Source organism: Salvelinus alpinus, chromosome 2 (assembly GCF_045679555.1).
Source record: "Salvelinus alpinus chromosome 2, SLU_Salpinus.1, whole genome shotgun sequence".
Lineage (NCBI taxonomy): Eukaryota > Metazoa > Chordata > Actinopteri > Salmoniformes > Salmonidae > Salvelinus > Salvelinus alpinus.
Window position 1 is genome coordinate 17417460 of NC_092087.1, and position 22434 is coordinate 17439893.

A 22434-nucleotide genomic window follows, 5' to 3' on the forward strand; every position below is an offset into this window, starting at 1 on the left:
CATGAGGATACTTCAGTGAATCAGCTGAGTACCTGAATTTCAAATGTTCAGTGGTATCTTTTGTTTTCAAGTTGTTGTGTAATATTGCATACTAGTATGTTTAAAAATGTTTGATCTTTAAACATACATTGAAAGTCAAATCTCCACTGGAATTATGAGAATAACAGCTAAAACATATTTCTAGCACTTGATCAGGTACACTACCATTCAGAAGTTTGTGGTCACTTAGAAATGTCCTTGTTTTTTAAAGAAAAGCAAATGTTTTGTCCATTAAAATAACATGAAATTGATCAGAAATACAGTGTAGACACTGTTACTGTTGTAAATGACTATTGTAGCTGGAAACGGCTGATTTTTTATGGAATATCTAAATAGGCATACAGAGGCCCAATCACTCCTGTGTTCCAATGGCATGTTGTGTTAGCTAATCCAAGTTTATCATTTGAAAAGGGTAATTGATCATTAGAAAACCCTTTTGCAATTATGTTAGCACAGCTGAAAACTGTTGTGCTAATTAAAGAAGCAATAAAACTTCTTTAGACTAGTTGAGTATCTGGAGTATCAGCATTTGTGGGTTCGATTACAGGCTCATTTTGGCCAGAAACAAAGGACTTTCTTCATAAACTCGTCAGTCTATTCTTGTTCTGAGAAATTTAAAGCTATTCCTTGCGAGAAATTGCTAAGAAACTGAAGAACTCGTACAACGCTGTGTTCTACTCCCTTCACAGAACAGCGCAAACTGGCTCTAACCAGAATAGAAAGAGGAGTGGGAGGCCCCGGTGCACAACTGAGCAAGAAGACAAGTACATTAGGACAAGTACAAGTCCTGGCAGCTTCATTAAATAGTACCCGCAAAACACCAGTCTCAACATAAACAGTGAAGAGGCGACTCCAGGATTCTGGCCTTCGAGGCAGAGTTGCAAAGAAAAAGACATATCTCAGACTGGCCAATAAAAAGAAAAGATTAATATGGGCAAAAGAACACAGACACTGGACAGAAGAACTCTGCCAGCATCCCGGAATTGCCTCTTCACTGTTGATGTTGAGACTGGTGTTTTGCAGGTACTATTTAATGAAGCTGCCAGTTGAGGACTTGTGAGGTGTCTGTTTCTCAAACTAGACACTATAATGTACTTGTCCTCTTGCTCAGTTGTGCACCGGGGCCTCCCACTCCTCTTTTTATTCTGGTTAGGGCCAGTTTGCGCTGTTCTGTGAAGGGAGTAGTACACAGCGTTGTACGAGATCTTCAGTTTCTTGGCAATTTCTCTCATGGAATAGCCTTAATTTCTCAGAACAAGAATAGACTGACAAGTTTCAGAAGAAAGTCCTTTGTTTCTGGCCATTTTGAGCCTGTAATCGAACCCACAAATGTTGACGCTCCAGGTACTCAACTAGTCTAAAGAAGCCCAGGTTAATTTCTTCGTTAATAAGCACAATAGTTTTCAGCTGTGCTAACATAATTGCAAAAGGGTTTTTTAATGATCAATTAGCCTTTTAAAATGATAAACTTGGATTAGGTAACACAACGTGCCATTGGCACACAGGAGTGATGGTTGCTGTTATTGGGCCTCTGTATGCCTATGTAGATAGTCATTTACAACATAACAATGTCTACCCTGTATTTCTGATCAACTTGATGTTATTTATGTTGTTTCTAAAACAAGGACATTTCTAAGTGACCACAAACTTTTGAACGGTAGTGTATGTACTTCACAACATATAGTAATCGTAACATATGGGTGATGCTTATTTATTGTTTGCGTCTTATGGGAAAACGTCAGTTTTTGCAGTGTGTTTTGCAGTGTGGGGGGGGGGGGGTCGATGCCAGCTGCCCAGCATAGGGCAACCAGTCATCAGCCTCTATATTCTGTCTCTGTTCTCATTCAGTTAAGCATGTACTCGATTAAACTAACGCTTAGAAGAAGAGGAAGAATAGCCGACTGCGACCTGAAACCCCACAGGACAGCGCTGTCCGGAGTAGGGTAGTGTTTGGCCAGGGGGCTTTCCTTGGCTCATTGAGCTCTAGCGACTCCTTGTGGCAGGGCACGGCGAAGAGCCAACGTTGTAATTCAGTGAGATAATGGGTCAATTGGGTGAGAACATGCATGATCTTGGTAGCTAAGCAGGGTCAGGGCTGGTTGGTACTTTGATGGGAGACTTCCTGGAATACCAGGTGCTGTAATCTGTAAAAAAGAGGAAGATTACTTAATTGTTCATTTTCTTAGAAGTGCATAGAGGTTTTCGGAAGTGCTTTCATCGGTCTATGGTTGAAAATTTCTGTTAACTTTCCTAAAATTCCCAGATTTTCCAGAAATCCTGGTTAAAAGATTCCGGATTCAAGAGGTAAAAAGCAGGAAGACCTGATTCCTACCAGGATTTCTGGAAAACCAGGGTTTTTGGGAAAGTTACCGACATTTTGCCACCCTGGATCGGTCACACAGGAATCCTTTCCTGGAGGCCTTTTATTTTGGCTGGCATCCATTCTGACCTTTCAACATGCTGACAAAGACAACATTTCAAAGTATTTGCTGCATTATCCACAATAAAAAAGAGACTCAATAACTATATATGAGCTCTAAATGTCTGAACTCTTAATATAAAAATTTTAGCAGGCGCTTTTATCCAGAGAGACAGAGTAGTTTGTGGATATATTTTCCATCATTTATTTCCATACTGGTCCCCCATGTGAACTGAACCCACAAAGCTTACATTGCAAATGCCATACCCTACCAACTGAGCCACACAAATGTGTAAGATCTCCATACGATAACATGTTGAAGTATTGTAGGGTTTATTGATATATGAAAGATGAAGCGGTGAATACATCACACAGCCATGACAAGCAAACAAAATGGCTGGGAAAATGCAAGTAGGGACCTCGCCCAGGCAGCACGACTGAGAGAGACTATCCACATGCAGTAAAATATCAGCGCCCAGTTTCACCTGTTGAGTTACATTAACTACTACTGCCCCCTAGTGTGTAAATGGGAGTGGACTGAGATGTATACCTGCATGGATGGTGTACCTCAAGGAAGAATATGGACAGAGAATCCCCCATCCTCCACTTCCCGCCTCTATCCTCTCCATCCTCCATCCCTACTCCATCCTCCATCCCTCCTCCCCATCCTCCTCTAACCCTCCTCTATTCTCTCCACCCTCCATCCCTCCTCCCCATCCTCCTCTAACCCTCCTCTATTCTCTCCACCCTCCATCCCTCCTCTAACCCTCCTCTATTCTCTCCACCCTCCATCCCTCCTCTAACCCTCCTCTATTCTCTCCATCCTCCATCCCTACTCCCCATCCTCCTCTAACCCTCTATTCTCTCCATCCTCCATCCCTACTCCCCATCCTCCTCTAACCCTCCTCCATCCCTACTCCCCATCCTCCTCTAACCCTCTATCCTCTCCATCCTCCATCCCTACTCCATCCTCCATCCCTCCGCTAACCCTCCTCTATTCTCTCCATCCTCCATCCCTACTCCCCATCCTCCTCTAACCCTCCTCTATTCTCTCCATCCTCCATCCCTACTCCCCATCCTCCTCTAACCCTCTATCCTCTCCATCCTCCATCCCTCCTCCCCATCCTCCTCTAACCCTCCTCTATTCTCTCCATCCTCCATCCCTACTCCATCCTCCATCCCTCCTCCCCATCCTCCTCTAACCCTCCTCTATTCTCTCCATCCTCCATCCCTACTCCACCCTCCATCCCTACTCCCCATCCTCCTCTAACCCTCTATTCTCTCCATCCTCCATCCCTACTCCCCATCCTCCTCCAACCCTCCTCTATTCTCTCCATCCTCCATCCCTACTCCCCACCCTCCTCTATTCTCTCCATCCTCCATCCCTACTCCCCATCCTCCTCTAACCCTCTATCCTCTCCATCCTCCATCCCTCCTCCCCATCCTCCTCTAACCCTCCTCTATTCTCTCCATCCTCCATCCCTACTCCATCCTCCATCCCTCCTCCCCATCCTCCTCTAACCCTCCTCTATTCTCTCCATCCTCCATCCCTACTCCACCCTCCATCCCTACTCCCCATCCTCCTCTAACCCTCTATTCTCTCCATCCTCCATCCCTACTCCCCATCCTCCTCCAACCCTCCTCTATTCTCTCCATCCTCCATCCCTACTCCCCACCCTCCTCTATTCCCTCCATCCTCCATCCCTACTTTGTCCTCCTCCAACCCTCTATTCTCTCCATCCTCCTCCAACCCTCCTCTATTCTCTCCATCCTCCATCCCTCCCCATCCTCCTCTATTCTCTCCATTCTCCATCCCTCCTCCTCTATACCCTCCATCTTCCCCCAGCCTGATGCTGTGTGTGGAGAGACGCAGATACACTGGGACAGATTAGATCCTTGTAACTTTACTGTGTGGTGTGGACGGCCTGCCGTAGCGCTGGTGTTGCTGAACTGTGAAGGGGAGATAGCCCGCGGGCATGACTCCGACGGGGACCTTTCAAATCCAATCGCATCGCCGTGGTCCCCGTCCCAGCTCTGCCTCGCTATCAGAGCAGATAACGTTCTCTAGTAAAGGTTACAAAATGTAACCGTGACATTTCTGTTGAGGCCGAACAACAGGCATTCCTGGGATTCCTGTACAAAGGCTGAATTTATATAAGGATGTGTATTCATGTCTATAGTGTGTGTGTGAGTGGGAGGGGAGAGGTGGTGTGTGTGTGTGTTTAATTAAAGTGAATTTAATGGTACATTTTATACGATGCAAAATGTATGTGTCAATGGTTAATGTACTCCATTACAGTCATAATTGCTATACAAGGCGTGTGGTGAATAGTCCATGAAACGTCTTAAGAGCTGTCCTCTGCTATTACTGAGAAAAGTTTATTCTATGTTCTAAAAATGAATTTTTCTCTAAGAGTCATGTTTAGTGGGGCTTTAAGTTAATTAAAAGCACAAGGCAAGCTACATCTCCAAGAATGAAATAAAAAATATGATAAGAAGATACACAATTTGACTGAATTGTGGATTTTTTTAAATATGGGTATAGAAATATGCAAATGACATTCTAATCTCTCTCTCTTCCTCTCGTTGTCTCTCTGTCACTGGTAGGAGCTGGATCAGCTTGTGGATTGAGATCAATGAGTTCTTTAAAAGACATAGCATACATATTATAGGAGAGAGTATGGATGTTACAGAACTGTTTGTTTGCTGTCTGTTGTAAACTTTGGTAGAATTTTTCTTAGACTAGGTTCTCAGGTCCCCACAGCCTTAGGCAAGGCCACTAAGTGTCAGGATGTAGTTCATTTGCAATCAGCTCCAAGCACGGTATGTGCTAAGGCCCTCCAACACACGGGATCGCTATTGCTCTATCTGCTGCTAATGCAACATTTGTCAGGTTGATATTAATGTTCAGAGACTGTTTGAAAAAGGAACACAAAACATTTGGCAATGGCAGCCATCGTGGTTAGAAAGCGAGGTAGCTGCAGTGATCCCTTCCCTTTTGCAATGGCAGCCATCTTACAGTCATTTACTTATGATTGTGTGCATACAATTGTATGAGATGAGTGGTATTTTAAGGTGTCACTAGAGACTGATGATAAGATATTTCCTTCCTATTTTGTAGCAAATTACAAGTCGTTATTCTTATTCTCCACTGGTTCCCATCTACAATCCAATCAGCATTTCCCCACGGTGAGGTGACCAGCATGTCAGTCTTCTCCTTCATTGTGCCACTACCAAGAGCCTCCTCTCATAACAAAAGCATCTCTCTTCGGAGATCCACTTCATTACCCAGACTAATATGGAGAAAACATTTTATTCAAATGAGCATAGATCAAAATTCAGCAAAATGAAAATGCTGAAATGGATTATCTGCTTACAAAAATAAATCACATTTAAATTAATTACATAATAAATGACTTATCTGAAAAGTGCAAGTTTCCCTCATTGGCTGAAGGTCCATGGGGTTAACCTTGGTGTGTGTGTTTGTGTGTGGTGGTATTCACCGAGCTCTAATGGGGTCTGGCGGGGTGGAGGGGTTGAGAACAGAGCTGCTCATCGGTGGAGAAGTCACATGTGACAGTCTGTCAGGTCACCTCTCATCAGGACACATACTGCAGAGACAGCAAATCTTCAACTCACACGCACCCACATACACAGGTAGGCGCACAAACCCATGTGCACACACCTGCACGCGCAGAGATACACACTCCTCTCATGTCATACCCCTGAGAGAGAGTTTATACAAGGTTATTCATTTATCTTCCATGAATAAAGAAAGTGAATATCTTGAAACAGTCTGCATTCAGGCATTGCGTTGATATGACATGCACAACAGCCAGATAGAGTATGTCTGCCACTCAGAGGGAGAAATGGCCATTCAGTGAAGTGAGTGCAATCAGAGCCCCATCTCAGAGAAATAGGACATTGTGACCTCTATCACCACGCCTCCCCCCCCCCCCCCTATGTCCTGATGTCATTTTCTTACATTTGATGGATATATTATTATTGAAGTGTCAGAGAACATTTTGTGTGACAGTCTCCACAAACACCTCAGCCTCCATCAAGCATCTATTGTGTCCGTGTACTTAGGAACAGGAGAGCTCATGAGTTTTATTTTGTGAAACGGTCACAAATAGTGCATTGGCCTACTGTGCTACTGTGTAAATATACAGTACCAGTCAAAAGTTTGGACACATCTACTCATTCAAGGGTTTTGCTTTATTTTTACTCTTTTCTACATTGTATAATAATAGTGAAGACATCAAAACTATGAAATAACACATATGGAATCATGTAGTAACCAAAAAAGTATTATTACATGTAGGTGTAATGGTGTGGGGGTACTTTGCTGGTGACACTGTCAGTGATTTATTTAGAATTCAAGGCACACTTAACCAGCATGGCTACTACAGCATTCTGCAGCGATATGCCATCCCATCTGGTTTGTGCTTAGTGGGACTATCATTTGTTTTTCAACACGACAATGACCCAACACACCTCCAGGCTGTGTAAGGGCTATTTGACCAATAAGGAGAGTGATGGAGTGCTGCATCAGATGACCTGGCCCCCACAATCACCCATCCTCAACCCAACTGAGATAGTTTGGGATGAGTTGGACCGCAGAGTGAAGGAAAAGCAGCCAACAAGTGCTCAGCATAGGTGGGAACTCCTTCAAGACTGTTGGGAAAGCATTCCAGGTGAAGCTGGTTGAGAGAATGCCAAGGCAAATGTCATCAAGGCAAAGGGTGGCTACTTTGAATAATCTCAAATATAAAATATATTTTGATTTTTAATTCTTATGGCTGCAATCCCGGTAACGGGATGATATGACAACAGCCAGTGAAAGTGCAGGGTGCCAAATTCAAAACAGAAATCTCATAATTAAAATTCCTCAGACATACATGTGTCTTATACCATTTTAAAGGTAATCTTGTTGTTAATCCCACCAAAGTGTCCGAATTCAAATATGCTTTTCAGCGAAAGCACTACAAACGATTATGTTAGGTCACACCAAACCACAATAAGCACAGCCATTTTTCCAGCGAAAGATAGCAGTCACAAAAAGCAGAAATATAGCTAAAATTAATCACTAACCTTTGATGATCTTCATCAGATGACACTCATAGGACTTCATGTTACACAATACATGCATGTTTTGTTTGATAAAGTTCATATTTATATAAAGAAATCTGAGTTTACATTGGCGCGTTACATTCACTAGTTCCAAAAACATCCAGTGATAGTGCATAGCCACATCGTTTCAACAGAAATACTCATCATAAATGTAGATGATAATACAAGTTATACACATGGAATTATAGATATACCTCTCCTTAATGCAACCGCTGTCAGATTTCAAAAAAACTTTACGGAAAAAGCAAACCATGCAATAATCTGAGACGGAGCTCAGAACAAGAGTCAAATTAGCCGCCATGTTGGAGTCAACAGAAACCAGAAATGACATGATAAAAGTTTCCTTACCTTTGATGATCTTCATCAGAATGCATTCCCAGGATTCTCAGGTCCACAATAAATGCTTGATTTGTTCGATAATGTCCGTTATTTATGTCCAATTAGCTACTTTGGTTAGCGCGTTTGGTAAACAATTCCAAAGTCACAAAGCGCGTTCACTAAAACGTGACGAAATGTCCAAAAGTTCCGTAACAGTCAGTAGAAACATGTCAAACGGTGTATTGAATCAATCTTTAGAATGTTGTTAACATACATCTTGAATAACGTTCCAACCGGAGAATTACATTGACTTCAAATGAGCGATGGACCGGAGCTGCCTCTCACGTGAACGAGCGTGGTGAATGCATGGTCACCTCATGGCAGTGGTTACTCATTCCTGTCTCCTTCGGCCCCCCTTCACAGTAGAGTCATCAGACGAAGTTCTATTGACTGTTGACGTCTAGTGGAAGCCGTAGGAAGTGAAAACTCATCCATATCTCGCTGTAATTTCAATGGGAGCTTGGTTGAAAATCTACCAGCCTCAGAAAAAATCCAAACAGGAAGTGGAACTTCTCAGGTTTTTGCCTGCCATATGAGTTCTGTTATACTTACAGACATAATTCAAACAGTTTTAGAAACTTCAGAGTGTTTTCTATCCAATACTAATAATAATATGCATATATTAGCAACTATGACTGAGGAGCAGGCCGTTTACTCTGGGCACCTCTGTGCACCTTTCATCCAAGCTACTCAATACTGCCCCTGCAGCCATAAGAAGTTAACACTTTTTTGGTTACTACATGATTCCATATGTGTTATTTCCTAGTTTTGATGTCTTCACTATTATTCTACAATGTAGAAAAAAATCAAGAAAAACCCTGAAATGAGTAGGTGTGTCAACTTTTGACTGGTACTGTAATTAGTCAAAGATATTCGGAGCCAGTGTGGTCACAGTTGGTATATAACCACATCAAACAGGTTCTGATGTCATTGTACTGTGTACCATGTGTATCCTGTGCATATGACAAATAAACTTGACTTGATTCCCACTCCCCTCCCACAGTGAAAAATCAATGAACAAAAACAGACTTGCTCACACATAAGGGACAACACATCTTTACAGAGATACAGAAGAACATCAGACCTCTATGAAGCCTGATCAGTCTTGACTCTTTTGAAGGACACGGACAGAGAGTGTGACGAACCACTTATTATACCAAGAGCCACCGAGACAATCTCTAGACCGAGCGGCAGGGGAGGGGAGGGGGAGGCGTGACCACAGGGGTGACAGAGCGAGACACCAAAATGAACAAATGTGGAGATTAGAGGATAGAGAGATGGAGAGCGAGGGCCCGGCTCACTGGAACTGACAGACGGGGGTTAGTTAGTGGGAGAGAGGGCCAATTGTTTGGAGAGTTGTGTTTCTAGCAGGAGCCAGATAACGCTCACAGTGGCCTCTCATTATAGCTGATCTACCTGAAGGCTACAGGTCAGCTCTATTCAGTATTGGAGTATGGGATAAGGAGAAAATATAACAGCTACAAGTTGCATTCAAATTGTTATTATGACTGTTGTAACATTACGTTGTTCTCATCTTTTTCCTTATCATTGCGTAATTACACAATGTAATGTGTAATTAAAGTCAGTGCAGGCCAAAACCACAGTTTTGATGATTCTAAAAGGTTCCTATATATTCCTAGTTTCCATATATGGGAATAATAGTGCGTGGAAACAGCAGCCTTTGGATATCTTTCTCATTTCCCCCCAATCCAGTCTGCTGTGATAAAGAGGGAAGTGGGAAAGAGCAAGCCCATCCTCCAGGGAGAAAGCCAAATTACAGCCAACCACACCATATTGAAACAGCAGCTATCAGAAGAGACAGGGTCTTACATGCTGCGTGAAAATCAATCAAGGGCATCAGGGTCGCCACATGTTCCTAAGAAGACACTGAGACTGTGTCTGTCAGTGTCTGTTAGTTCAATACAGTGGATAAGCACTCATATTTAGAGCTCTTCGAAACTGAGGCATGAAATTATCCATACATTTTTGTGGGCCAATTATCTTTTGCAAAGAGCCACTTAATCCACTCTGAGCTGTGGTGACCAGTAGTAGCTACATATAAAGCCTTGGGTAAGCTCTTGTTTCAGTTTAATTATTACATACCACCACCTGGTGGTCACAGACCTGCAGTAGGAAACCCAGAGAATCCTGTCAGAGCTCAGCATGCTACTCCTCTGCTAACAGCTCACACACGAGTATACAAATAACAATGTTCTTTCTAAATGAGAGTGTGGGTACAAGGCATCCATAATAGGTCCACTGTGGTGTGAGGTTGGGATATCACATGCAGCTGTGCTGAAATGGTTTAAGCCCACTTCCTATTGTGATTTTAGTACAGATATGCCAGTGAAATCATTTATTGAATGTAAAATTCAAAAGCATTTCAGTTGAAGTATCTGGTAGACAATATATTCACCCATACAGTATCAATCATGAGTACATTGCATCACATTTCTAATGAGTCACGTATACGCCCACAGGGTTCTGGTAAATTGCTGAGTACATTTGTGGTGCTCAAGAATCACTTTGCCATTAGCTAACAGCTGAAACTGTCAAGCACCACTCCAGTTGGTGTGGATCTCCTTAGCTCTAATAGCTTTAAAAACTTAGTCCCGAAATGAAGCATTATTTTAAAGCTAGAATCCTTAGTTGCTACATCCATTTTTGGACTTATGAATGATATATACCCATTGATTATTGAATAATATAACTTGTAAATGCATCATGAGCTTAGCTCAACTCGCATACCCCATCAGAACCCAAAATATAATCTTGTCTTACTCTAATGTTGGTAAACAATGTAAACACTGTATAGCATCAAAACATGGTTAAAACTATCATTTTGATTTTATGGATGGTCAGTCCTTGCATCCATAGCTCTGTCTATAAATTTGAGAGTGGTTACACTTCTAGAAGGCCCATCCCTCAGCTTTTTACCGAAACAGAGGCGGAATGACCCCTTTGTTATTGTTTCAACAACGGATTCAAGCTTAACCACTGATTTTCTGTGACGTGTTTGAAACCAATAGCAATAATCCCAGGTCATAAACTGTAATTTAACGAGATTACATTTCTACTTTTGTAAAATGTCTGGAAACTATTTTCTAAACAGACATGTGCTTAAATGTCAATGTCAACTATGGTTTATTCCTGGCTTTCTCAATGATCTACAAATAAACTGTTCATAATATCATATCACTTCATCCCTCACTAGTAAACTCATCGAACTGGTAACATGTAACCCACCTATCTGGAGTGGTCAGAGGCAGATTGGTGTTGAGCAGGGGGAGTCTGAATGAGGGTCACGAATGCAACAACGCTGGTTATAATTGTTATACTGCTATACCTTATTGGCTCAGGACTGGGTATAATGTGTCGCATAAGAGTGAGTACAGTAACCAGAGTGGGCTAACGTAATGTAATGTAGCGTAATGTAACCGATGCTCCTTTAAACACAAGGGGATTGTCTCGATCAGAACTACAGGGGCTTGGAGCAGCGTTTACCTCCCCAGCCAGGATAGCATTGGCACTGGAAGTGGGTCTGTATGTACACAGCCTCACGTGGCTTCAGTTGGCCCAGCACCCTGTAGCGTTGCCCCCCCTCTGGCCTCTTCTCAGGCACCACAGTCCAGGCGCTGGGGTCCAGGTGGAGGTAGGCACGGGAGCCTTTGTCTCTCCTCTGGCATCGGCCCCGAGAGGAGCACACCATCCTGCTACACAGAGTAGCTGCTGTGGTCACATTCACCAAGTAACGGCCCAGGGTTTCATCCAGGTAGTCTTTGATTGCCTCACAATTTGCCTGGAAAACAGGAAATCACAAATAATCATTCTTTGTGTATGTTTGCATATGCAGGGAATGGACCAAATTCTAAGTTGTAATGTACCTTAGATTTGGAGTAGGCATTGTCTCCCCACAGTACGATCCCTGCAGATCCTAAAGCAGCACTCTCTCCAATTGTGTGGACCAGGACCTCCTAACAAAGTAGCAATCAGGGGTCAGTATGTATCACGTACCATAACAGTCTTAGACTCATACTATTGCACTGATAGACAATAGGGATTGGTAGTACAGCACAGCATACTGAACCAGGGGGGCACCTGCCTGAGAGAGGAACTCCAGAGAGTAAGTGTAGACAATGCGGGCGTACGGAAACACAGGGGGGGCCATGGGGGTCACCTGCGCGCCCACCCTCATGGCTTCCATGACACGGTGGTGTGTGTAGAGGATGATGTCGTTGCCAAGACCACGCATCCCAAGATCCAGGTAGATATCTGGGTAGAGGGCAGAGGAGACGTTCCACAGCCAGAACAGATCATCATTCCTCTTCAACTCTATCTGAGGACACTCCCCTGTGTAGTTATATGTTGTGTTTTTGTAGTAGTTATAGCAGGAGGGGAAGCCATAAAAGCCCCACATCCCCTTGGGCCTCTCCTGCTCCCCCAACCTTAGGGTGCCCTCCATGAACGCCCGTGCTGCATCCTCAAACTCCTTGCGGGCCACCACCTCCACCTGAGCAGGGCTCCAGTCTGGGTGCTTGGCCCTCACTAGGGCCCTGGACCCCTCCCAATAAACCTTCATGCCTTCCCAGTTGCGCTCCCACAGTGGCCTCCAGCTCTCCCAGTCCACCACAGCCAGCCCTTGGAAGTCTCTGTCAGGCATGTAGTTCCGGAGGTTCTCAGAGGTAGCCCTCAGGTGCTCCAGCAGGCTGGCATTCTGTGGCACCCCGCCGTTAACTGCCTCTCCTTGGTTGTATCTTGGGTACAGACCCAGTTTAGTATTGTAGAAGATGGTGATGTTGTCACCCATGAAGCTCTGATTCTGATTGCTCACTATGTTGAACACTCCCAGGTCCAGATCCACCCCATAGCGGCTCTTACACTGGGCTGTAGGGGCATTCCACACAGTGAGGAAGGGCAGCTGGGACAGTGTGGGGAGTGCTCCTGCTTCATGCTCACTGCTAAGAACAATACTGGCCACATTCACACAAAGAATCAGCGCCCCAGGGGAAATGCACTTTATACCTGCAGAGATAAAACACAACTTTTATACCATATTTTGCCAAATTGAAATAAAAGCAGTGTCCATGAGTGACAATGTCAGTACATACTGATTCAAGTTCTCCAGTCTACTTTTTTATTGTGAGGAAGTAAGTAAGTCACATGACTTTGAGTGTGCTAAGGGAATCTAATGAAAATTTGCACTGCATAAACATTACTTAGCTAAATCAAAATCACACAATAACAGCTCCTTATTAGTCTACTTACCCATATCATCGGTTTCGTGGGAAAATAGTTGGTTTACAAGTCAACTGACTATAGAGAAAAGTGATTGCTATCGCATGATCTGCTGATAGCCAACTTCTCTTTTCAAGTAAGAAAGAGGAAGGAAAACGGTCTGGAGAAAAAAGTAGGTGCGCTGGATTAGATCGTCCACTATGCCTGGGGTTCGGACATTGTTCTTTTTATTGCACAAAGTGCAAATTCAGATCACCATTTGCGCCACGCGAACTAAATGCAGTGCATCTTGAAAAACCAGAGGAGATTTTCCAAGCACCAATCAAAAGAGGACGAGGCAGAACGTTTTCTCATACAGTCGACATTCGTTAAAGATACATGAACAAATGTATTTCGCTCTGAATCACCTTTGTGAATCGAACTGCGAGTTTGAAATATCAAGCCAATGTATGCTTAGTTTACTGTAGCCCAGTGGTTTTCAACATGTGGTCCGCGCGGGTGCTGCAGGTGGTTTGCGAAATTCTTTATTCATTTTTTAAATATATTTTTTCTTCCAGAAATAATAACAGTTGGGAGTATTAATGTTATTATAAGCAATTTTACATTACTTTTGACGATGCAAATGGTTTATAATTATTATTATAAACAATTATAATTATTATAGGCCTTTATGTGCTACATTTACTGCTAAAATTGACAACATTTGACCGCCAAAATATTTTATGTTTAGAAATTTCTGCGACTCCACCAATGGTGGTCCTCAAGAGCTTTTTACAATGATTTGGTGGTCCCCGGAACAGGACAGGTTGGGAACCACTATAGCCCATTCATCTCGTGAAAATAGTGGATTATATAAATGATTAGAAAGTATTGCTCTCAGAATGGACCTACAGAATGCACTGTCTTTAATAATTTTGTATTTTTATTTAACCTTTATTTAACTAGGCAAGTCAGTTAAGAACAAATTCTTATTTACAATGATGGCCTACCCTGGCCAAACCCGGACAACACTGGGCCAATTGTGCACCGCCCTATGTGACTCCAAATCACAGCCGGATTCGAAACCAGTACCTTAGACCGCTGCACCACTCGGGATAATTAATTAATTCATTAGATAATTAAAATAAACAGGCTCTGTGCATTAACATTTTAACAGGCCTGGCTATCTGCAATGTGTCTAAATACACAGGCCTATAAAACTTTATGATCTCTTGCTAAAGACTTCAAAGGAACCAAAATAATTTTGGCTCGAGGAAACCTATAATTATGGTAGAGGAGGGCTGTTAAATCAAATATGGTGTTGTGGCCTAGGCTACAGTAAGGCAATGCTTCAGACAAAGTTTTATTTGACCCCAAAATCGGGAAGGTAGCCTATTACCCACCAATTTGGATGTAAAAACCCCAAAACTGTTTTTTAAAAGATATATAGATCTGTGGAGAATTGCCCTCAGAATTCTATGAACATGCAGTGTCTTTCCATAATGTTAGGTCATGTGTCAGCTTCCTGGAAACATGTATTGCTGAAAAGAGCATTTGGCTGGCAGCACCAAACAATTATAGGGGGGAAGGGGTTGTGCTTTAAATAACATGTTGTGCCAGACAAATCCAATCTCAAAAGTAGCCTGTATTTAAGGTCTAGGCCAGGGATATCCAACTCTTACTCTACAAGGTCCGGAGCCTGCTGGTTTTCTGTTCTGCATGATAATTAATTGCACACACCTGGTGTCCCAGGTCTAAATCAGTCCCTGATTAGAGAGTAACAATGAAAAAAATGCAGTGGAACTGGCATCGAGGTCCAGAGTTGAGTTTGAAGGGTCTAGGCCTATAGCCCATATGTGTACATTGTGATTTTTGGATCCACCAGAAACAAAGCAGATAGACCAGTGACCAGCAAGAGTGATGCATCTGCAAGATTTGTATTGGATGTTGTTACAGCTTTGATTTATTTTGAGAGATTGAAACACAGTACACAGTAAAATAGATGCACAATTCTGGAGAGAAAATAGTAGTCTTGTTTTTGTCATAAAATGTGTCATAAAATACATTCATATAAATATGAACTTTTACCTAAAGATAAAAATGTAAAAGGTCAGGCACTAAGTACTATTTTGTGCTATTTAAAAAATCAAGTGCATCTGTCCCATTTTGGCACACACACATAACACAAACCTGTACATACATCATAAGCTGAAAACTACCACACAAAAACAAACTGGGATCATGAGAAAATTACAACTTAAAAGGGGAGGGGTTGTAGAAAGGAAAGGGGGTTGTGGGAAGAAGAGGCATGAGAGAGATATATATTGTTGGGGGGGAAACAGAGAGCGAGAGAGCAATGTAAACAAAGTTATTTCCAGCGAGCCCTCCAATGTATCAAGAAAATCAAAACACACAAACAACCATAACTCTACGTACGTGTTCCACAGTGTTCCACCATCTAATCATAGATTCACCAACCTTACAGCAACCTGGGCCACAGTGAATACATTTGTATTTGTCCCAGTGGAAGTGTGTAGATAATGTCATGTGTATACCAATACACATTAAATCATTTTAAATGTAGCTGTATGAACTATGTATGTATGCAATCAGTCAGAGCAGGAGTGTGAGGAGTAGCAGGAGCAGACAGTGAACCCATGTCCCCATGACTAAAGGTGCGATACCTCTTTGTTGTAGGGGGTCTCTCTGGCCACAACCCTCTCCCTGGTAGCCACTATAGCACTGGCACTGAAACTCTCTCTGAAAGCCCATTATCTCCTCTTCCCCAAGCTGACCTAGAGTTTGAACCTTGAATTTGCCATTTTCCAGGCTGACTATGCTGTGGGTGAGGGGGCTGAGGTGCAGGTAGGCGTCAGTGTCAGGGTGTCTGCGCAGGCAGCGTCCTTGGGAACCGCACAGCCTCTGGCTGCACAGCTCTGCTGCCGTGGAGACATTGAGCAGGTACCGGCCCAGCGGACCCTGTAGGTACTCATTCAGACTGAAGCAACTGATCTGGAGAGAGAAAGACACACACAGAGTTGAAAGATTGATGTTGTTCCTGCGTCTCCCCAATTTAAATGAAGCTTCCAGTCCACTACAACCATTTCACATCATAATAACAAAAGGGATAGGAAGAGGGGCTGCTACAAAAACAAAACTCATAATCAGCTGATCATCAAGTGTGTGACATGATTGACTATGATATTGTGACAAGCAGTGAGGTCCTGTGATTTGGTCATTCAGTGATTCATAGCGATGTCATTGTGTGGACACTTGCCTTGCTGCCTGCATAAGCATGGTCTCCCCAGAGGATGATGCCTGCGGCCCCAAGAGCCACACTCTCCCCGATGGTGGAGACCAGGTCCGTCTGCAGAGAGATGAAATCATTACAAATCTTGACTATAGGAGTACAGATTTATCACAAAAGCACACCGTGCAGTCAGCCCAAATCAGCCAGTGGAAATTGAACCACAATTAACCACATGCACTTAGTATTGTTGAGCGTGAGAGGGGGCGAGAGGCCACTGGACCCTATAGACTTTGTGTATGACCACCTCTTATCTGCTCATGCCCCCTAAGGAAATGCACTATGGAGTGTTAGCGAGTAACGTGTCCAACACCCATCCTGCTCGCACACATACAAAAGAGTGGTAGTATTGGAGTGTCTGCTGATAGCGCAGGAAAGGGTTGCAGCCACAGATAAGGACAGAGAAATCTGTCTGTGAATCAGGGTCAATCAAACCAGCACACAGACACACCACACAAAAGAGCAGAAATCACACCCATTGATGAAATAGATTTTAAAGAGGGAGTATTCAGGAAAAAAAAGTAAGGTTTCAAACTAAAACTCATTGAATCCTCAAAACATTAACTGAATCGGAATCATCATTCAAGTCCCGATGAAGATTCTATTAGGGTAGATTTATAGGCTGTAGATATTGGTTAACAGAAATTATTCTTCCAACTCCTTTCTCACTGAATTGAGCTGGAATATGATATGCAGGATGGATTTCCTGTCCAATGGTAAACAGTCTGATCAAAAGGTCTAGGTAGGTGGCCTGGGGTGGCCTATCTGTCTAAGCCACTGCCTCTGGAGGACATGTATGATGTTCTGCAGCCAGCGTGGATCTGAATCTGTTCCAGTGCTCTTTCAGCAACCTCTCTCTCATACCTTTCACCTCCATCTGTCTCAATCCAATAAACATACAAAGGTCTAGGTAGGATAAGTGCTCCTGGTTAGTACTATGTGACTGTCAGTGAAACGGCCCCTCACCTCTGTCAGCAGGTCCAATACGTTGGCGTAGGTGGGCCGGGCATACACAAAGACAGGACGTGCCAGCCCGTCTCCTCCTGATGCCAGACGCATCCCCTCCTTCACACGGTTCCGGACAAACTGGCGCCCAGAGGGCGAAGAGCGTAGCACTGTGCTCATGTAGACGGAAGGGAAGAGGGCTGTACTCTCAGTCCACAGCCATTTGAGCATTTCATTCCGGGCCACCTCCACGTCAGGACAGCGGCCTGTGTAGTTCTCCAGAGTGTTCCTGTAGTCGTGGTTGTAGCAGTCTGGGAACAGGTAGAACCCCCACAGCTGGTTGGGCCGCAGGCTCTTGGCCAGCCTCAGGGTCTCCAGCATGAACTTCCGGGTCGACATCTCAAACTCCTGCTGGGCCACCTTAGCCACACGCTCTGCGGGCCAAGCTAGGTTCTTCTCGGCCACCAGCTGGCGTGACCGTCTGCGGTACACATCCTTGAAGTCCCAGTTGCGGATCCACAGTGGTCTCCATTCCTCCCAGTCAATAACTGCCAGTCCCTTAGCCCCTGGTTCACGTATGTAATACTGAATGCCCTCCGGCATCTTCTCCAGATGCTGAGTGAGACTGGCAACCTGCGGGAGCCCACCGTTCATGGCTGTACCATCAGGCTCATCATAGTAGGGGTACAACCCTAAGCGGTCCTTGTAAAATATGGTGAGGTTCTGGCGGACAAAGCCCTCGTTGGGCGACGCCACAATCTGGAACTGCTCCAGCTGAAAATGGATACTGTGCCGCGGGCCGCAGTCCTCCGTCGGGGCATTCCAGGCCAGGACCAGAGGCTTTTGGGGATACAGTGGCCATCTTGTGGGCTTCAGTTCCTCAGCACAGAAGCAGCAGTCCCATAGAAGAGTCACCAAAAACAATACTTTCCAATCAGGCAGTACAGTCCAGTACAACATGACTTTTGTGGGGAATGAATATCTTTTCACTCTGCTCTCCTGTCCTGTAAAGATAAATTACATTAGCTTATTTTAAATGTAAATTGAAGTGAACATCACAAATTATATTTGGATTTCTAATCAATAGATTCATATTTGCTACCAACTGTAATTACTTGGGTACCTCCATGACCATAAAAGTTGAAATAGAGGGCTCACTTTATCCACAGGTTCAAGACATACACTAGGTTTATGAATAGAGAGGATAATATGGCGTGAACAGTTCAGCTGGTTTAATTCATTGTATTCAGCGTGAAAGCCTCTATGAATAATGCATTAAGATCAAGCAGCCTACTGTAAATGACAAGCCTAGAAACAATACCACTTTTCATGAAGATGATGAATTTAATATTTAGTGAAAGTTATAGGTTGCTGAAAGTAATCCGTTTGGTGGGAAACAGTATTTAGCAGCAGTGGACTTGAAAAAGCAGTAGACGCTGGTCTCGGGAAACACACACTTACATTTTTGCTGTGGGTGTACAACACCCACCTTTACCCATGAGGAAGTTTTAATTAGTGGAAAAGAAAATAGAAAAACATACTTTACCGAACGAGGAAGCATTCCCAAATGTTGGAGTCCTGCTATACTCCAAGCCACGTTTGTTTTTCCTCAAGATAAGTTGGAGAAAAGTGAATGAAACAAACTTTAAGTGATCCCTGCAATAATAGGTAAAAGCACTGGAACTTCATTTATGTCACTGGCGTGAATTATTACTGTACAACTTGAACCGACAGTGAGTGTACCTTAAAACTTCTTCTGTTGTCAGTTCAGTTGCACGAAACGCCTACCCTAGACGAGCCGGAGACTGGACCACTTCAGGATGTTCCATTCAGCATGAAAAGGGGGGAGTGGCGAACTAAACCGTACAATTATTGCAGGCGTGTCAAGTGGTTCTTAATATATTGTATGACCCCAAAATAATTGGGCTAACCTAGGTTTAATATCTTATATTTATATTTCTTTCCAGTTTTTAATTGAAAATAGTTCCTTTAATTTGTCAGTTGAACACTTCAGAATGAGTCAGTCCAAAACGTTTCCAATTTGGTCATTGAAAACAGATGCAATACATAACCAAAAGTATGTGGACACCTGCTTGTCGAACATCTCATTCCAAAATCATGTGCATTAATATGGAGTTGGTCCCCCCTTTGCTTCTATAACAGCCTCCACTCTTCTGGGAAGGTTTTCCACTAGATGTTGGAACAATGCTGCGGGGACTTGCTTCCATTCAGCCACAAGAGCATTAGAGAGGTCTGGCTCGCAGTCTGCGTTACAGTTCATCCCAAAGGTGTTTGATGGGGTTGATGTCAGGGCTCTGTGCAGGCCAGTCAAGTTGTTCCACACCGATCTTGACAAACCATTTCTGTATGGACTTCGTTTGTTTTATGTGCACGGGGCATCGTCATGCTGAAACAGGAAAGGGCCTTCCTCAAACAGTTGCCACAAAGTTGGAAGCACAGAATCGTCTAGAATGTCATTTTATGCTGTAGCATTAAGATTTTCCTTCACTGGAACTTAAAGAGCCTGAACCATGAAAAACACACCCAGACCATTATTCCTCCTCCACCAAACTTTACAGTTGGCACTGGATGTCCACATCATTTTGTATATATAGTGTATATTGTTGCATTATCTAGATTTAATAGCTGTTGACAGCATAGAACAGGGGTCCCAATTACATTCAGCCATGGGCCGGTTTTCCCTTGAAAGGATTGTCGGGGGGATTGAACATAGTTATAAATAACTTGTACTGCAAATGAACCACAAGAATCCCAAACAGATTATTTGACAAAACAGAATAACTTCAAACCTTGTTTACATTGGGATACGATCACATATGCCTCTCTTTTTATGCGTGGGAATACTTGGTAACAGATGTCCTAAATTAAAACCACTTTGAGCTGATTTCCTCGTGATTTTACAGTATTTTATATCCAACAACAAAAATCACCTGCGGCCCGCCTATTGAGGAAGCCTGGCATAGACCCTCCCAACATACTGAGAATGCCATGCCTATAGTTTGAGTTCTCAGTTTAATACATTTTTGTCATTTAACAGACTCTCTTATCCAGAGCGACTTACAGTAGTGAGTGCATTCATTTTTGTACTGGTCCCCCGTGGGAATCGAACCCACAACCCTGGCATTACAAAAGCCACACTCTACCAACTGAGCCACACAGGACCATTTGAGTTCATAAACAGTTTTTGCCAAACAGTTAAATGACAAGCATACAATTGCAACCAATGTGTTATACATGTTCATTACATATTCATAAACTATCTATACACTTATAATTGACAGTATAAACCCCTTAATAAATAATTGTAAGTAGGCTACACCATAATATAAAGTGTTACAGAATAACCTATAGTTAATGTAAGCAAGCATGGTATATCTCTAGGACTAGTAGCATTTAAACTCTGTCTGGACACAGACATCTGGCATGCAGATGTTCCGCTTGAGGCAGATGCGATGGCCATTGGCAGTGGCTCAAATGAACCAACCAAGTACCACATGCTGACATGTTGCCAAGATCATGGAAAGATTTAGAGCAGGCTGGGGTTGAAAGCTTTTAAATGAATAGTTAGAAGCAAAGTCCAACAAAACATATGCCTAAAGGGTGCATGTGACGTGGAGGATCTGAGAGCACATGATAGACAAAACCCCCTGGAAGTGAGGTGAAGCCTCATCCTGTGAGGGTCACTCAGTTGATGCTGTTCCGCTGTTTGTTCTCCAAGCTCTGCTGACTCACCTGCTAGTATGCGTGTGAATGAGACAAAGAGAGAGTGAGGGAAGAGAAGGGATGGGCAGTTTCCCTCCATCCTGCGCGCTTCCCTTTGACCCTTGACTCCTGGACATTACATCATCAGCCTTCAGGCACCTCCAGGAAGTGATAACAATGTGGGGAACTGGAAACACACTGTCACCTTCATCATACACAAGCACTTTAAAAATCAGAGGGACCATTGGACTGTATAATAGCCTGGAACTCACACAGGTTACATTTGAAACTTTGTAGATCATGTGAGAAATTGCTTTATAAAATTATTTTTTATCTCAGATGTATGAAAATCAATTTTTACACCAACAACCCATGAATTCACATACTTTACATAAACTGCCTACGGCATTTGAAAGTATGCCAGGTTGAGGTCTCCCTTGGGAAAGTGGTCTTCTGAACTCCATGGGACTTTCTGATTAAATAAAATGTCATTATGTAACTGAAATGTACATATTTACACCCTCACACACCTTTTTCCATCAAGCCATGTAAATTGCTTACAGTATGCTATTTGGATGTATTACTCATCTTGCTAAATCCATCAGTATGGCTAAAACACGCTTTAGGAATTTCTGATCATAACTAAGCCTCACCCATTCAAGAGTAACCCATCTCAGAGGAAGTTGCTCTGCAGAACATCAAAGGAAGGAATGAAGGAGGAATTACATCAGAGTCTGACCCCTGGCCCTGAAACACACCCAACCACATTCCATACAATTACAGGGGCCAGAGATGGCCGTTATGCCCATAGCAAGCCGTATGCTACAAGAGAGCAAACAACACTGAAACTGACAATATATCATGATCATGAACCATTAGATACTGTACAAATTGATTATCATTAGAATATTTTCCCCCAAACCTTCAATATGTCTATAAAGTACTTGACCTTATCATAAACAACTAGACATATGTCATAATCATCTTAAATTATCCAAAGTCAATTGGCATAAAAGATGACTTACCCAAAAATGTTACAGAATCAAACCTATGATGAGACTCACCTGTACAAGAGTACTGCCACCTGGTGCCTAAACTGAAATACAGCAGAGAGAGAAATAAAAAATTCACCAACGACAGCTTCCCAGGATTCTGATAACTAGAAAGAGAAGGACTAGTAAATTGAGACAATCAGTCTTTAAATCACAGAATATAAAACCATCGATATTGTGACCACATTGTTATGGAACAAAACTCAGAATGTGAACCATATGTG

The 22434-nt window shown here is 43.1% G+C and overlaps 2 protein-coding genes, 1 long non-coding RNA gene and 1 other non-coding gene across 5 annotated transcripts; all 4 read right to left on the reverse strand.

The window, feature by feature from the left end:
• Nucleotides 1–10310: 10310 nt before the first annotated feature.
• On the reverse strand, nucleotides 10311–13548 carry hyal1 (hyaluronidase 1). The gene is made up of 4 exons (XM_071368515.1): nucleotides 13235–13548; nucleotides 12072–12991; nucleotides 11854–11943; nucleotides 10311–11768 (listed from the first exon to the last, which is right to left on the reverse strand). The coding sequence occupies exons 1-4, from the start codon at nucleotides 13236–13238 to the stop codon at nucleotides 11448–11450; spliced, it is 1335 nt and encodes a 444-aa protein (XP_071224616.1). The 5' UTR covers nucleotides 13239–13548; the 3' UTR covers nucleotides 10311–11447.
• Nucleotides 13549–15117: 1569 nt separating this feature from the next.
• Nucleotides 15118–19279, reverse strand: LOC139555071 (hyaluronidase-2-like). Of its 2 annotated transcripts, none has more exons than XM_071368528.1 (4): nucleotides 18982–19279; nucleotides 17457–18439; nucleotides 16461–16550; nucleotides 15118–16195 (listed from the first exon to the last, which is right to left on the reverse strand). In XM_071368528.1, the coding sequence occupies exons 2-4, from the start codon at nucleotides 18393–18395 to the stop codon at nucleotides 15797–15799; spliced, it is 1428 nt and encodes a 475-aa protein (XP_071224629.1). In that variant the 5' UTR covers nucleotides 18396–18439; nucleotides 18982–19279; the 3' UTR covers nucleotides 15118–15796. The 2 variants fall into 2 exon arrangements, with proteins under 2 accessions (XP_071224629.1, XP_071224640.1); XM_071368539.1 differs by having other exon boundaries at nucleotides 18977–19225.
• A 1264-nt stretch (nucleotides 19280–20543) lies between these two features.
• On the reverse strand, nucleotides 20544–20619 carry trnat-ugu (transfer RNA threonine (anticodon UGU)). The gene has a single exon. It is a non-coding gene; the product is annotated as a tRNA-Thr (tRNA).
• Nucleotides 20620–21067: 448 nt separating this feature from the next.
• Nucleotides 21068–22360, reverse strand: LOC139555085 (uncharacterized). Its single transcript, XR_011670940.1, has 3 exons — nucleotides 22223–22360; nucleotides 21812–21905; nucleotides 21068–21191 (listed from the first exon to the last, which is right to left on the reverse strand). It is a non-coding gene; the product is annotated as an uncharacterized lncRNA (long non-coding RNA).
• Nucleotides 22361–22434: the final 74 nt, after the last annotated feature.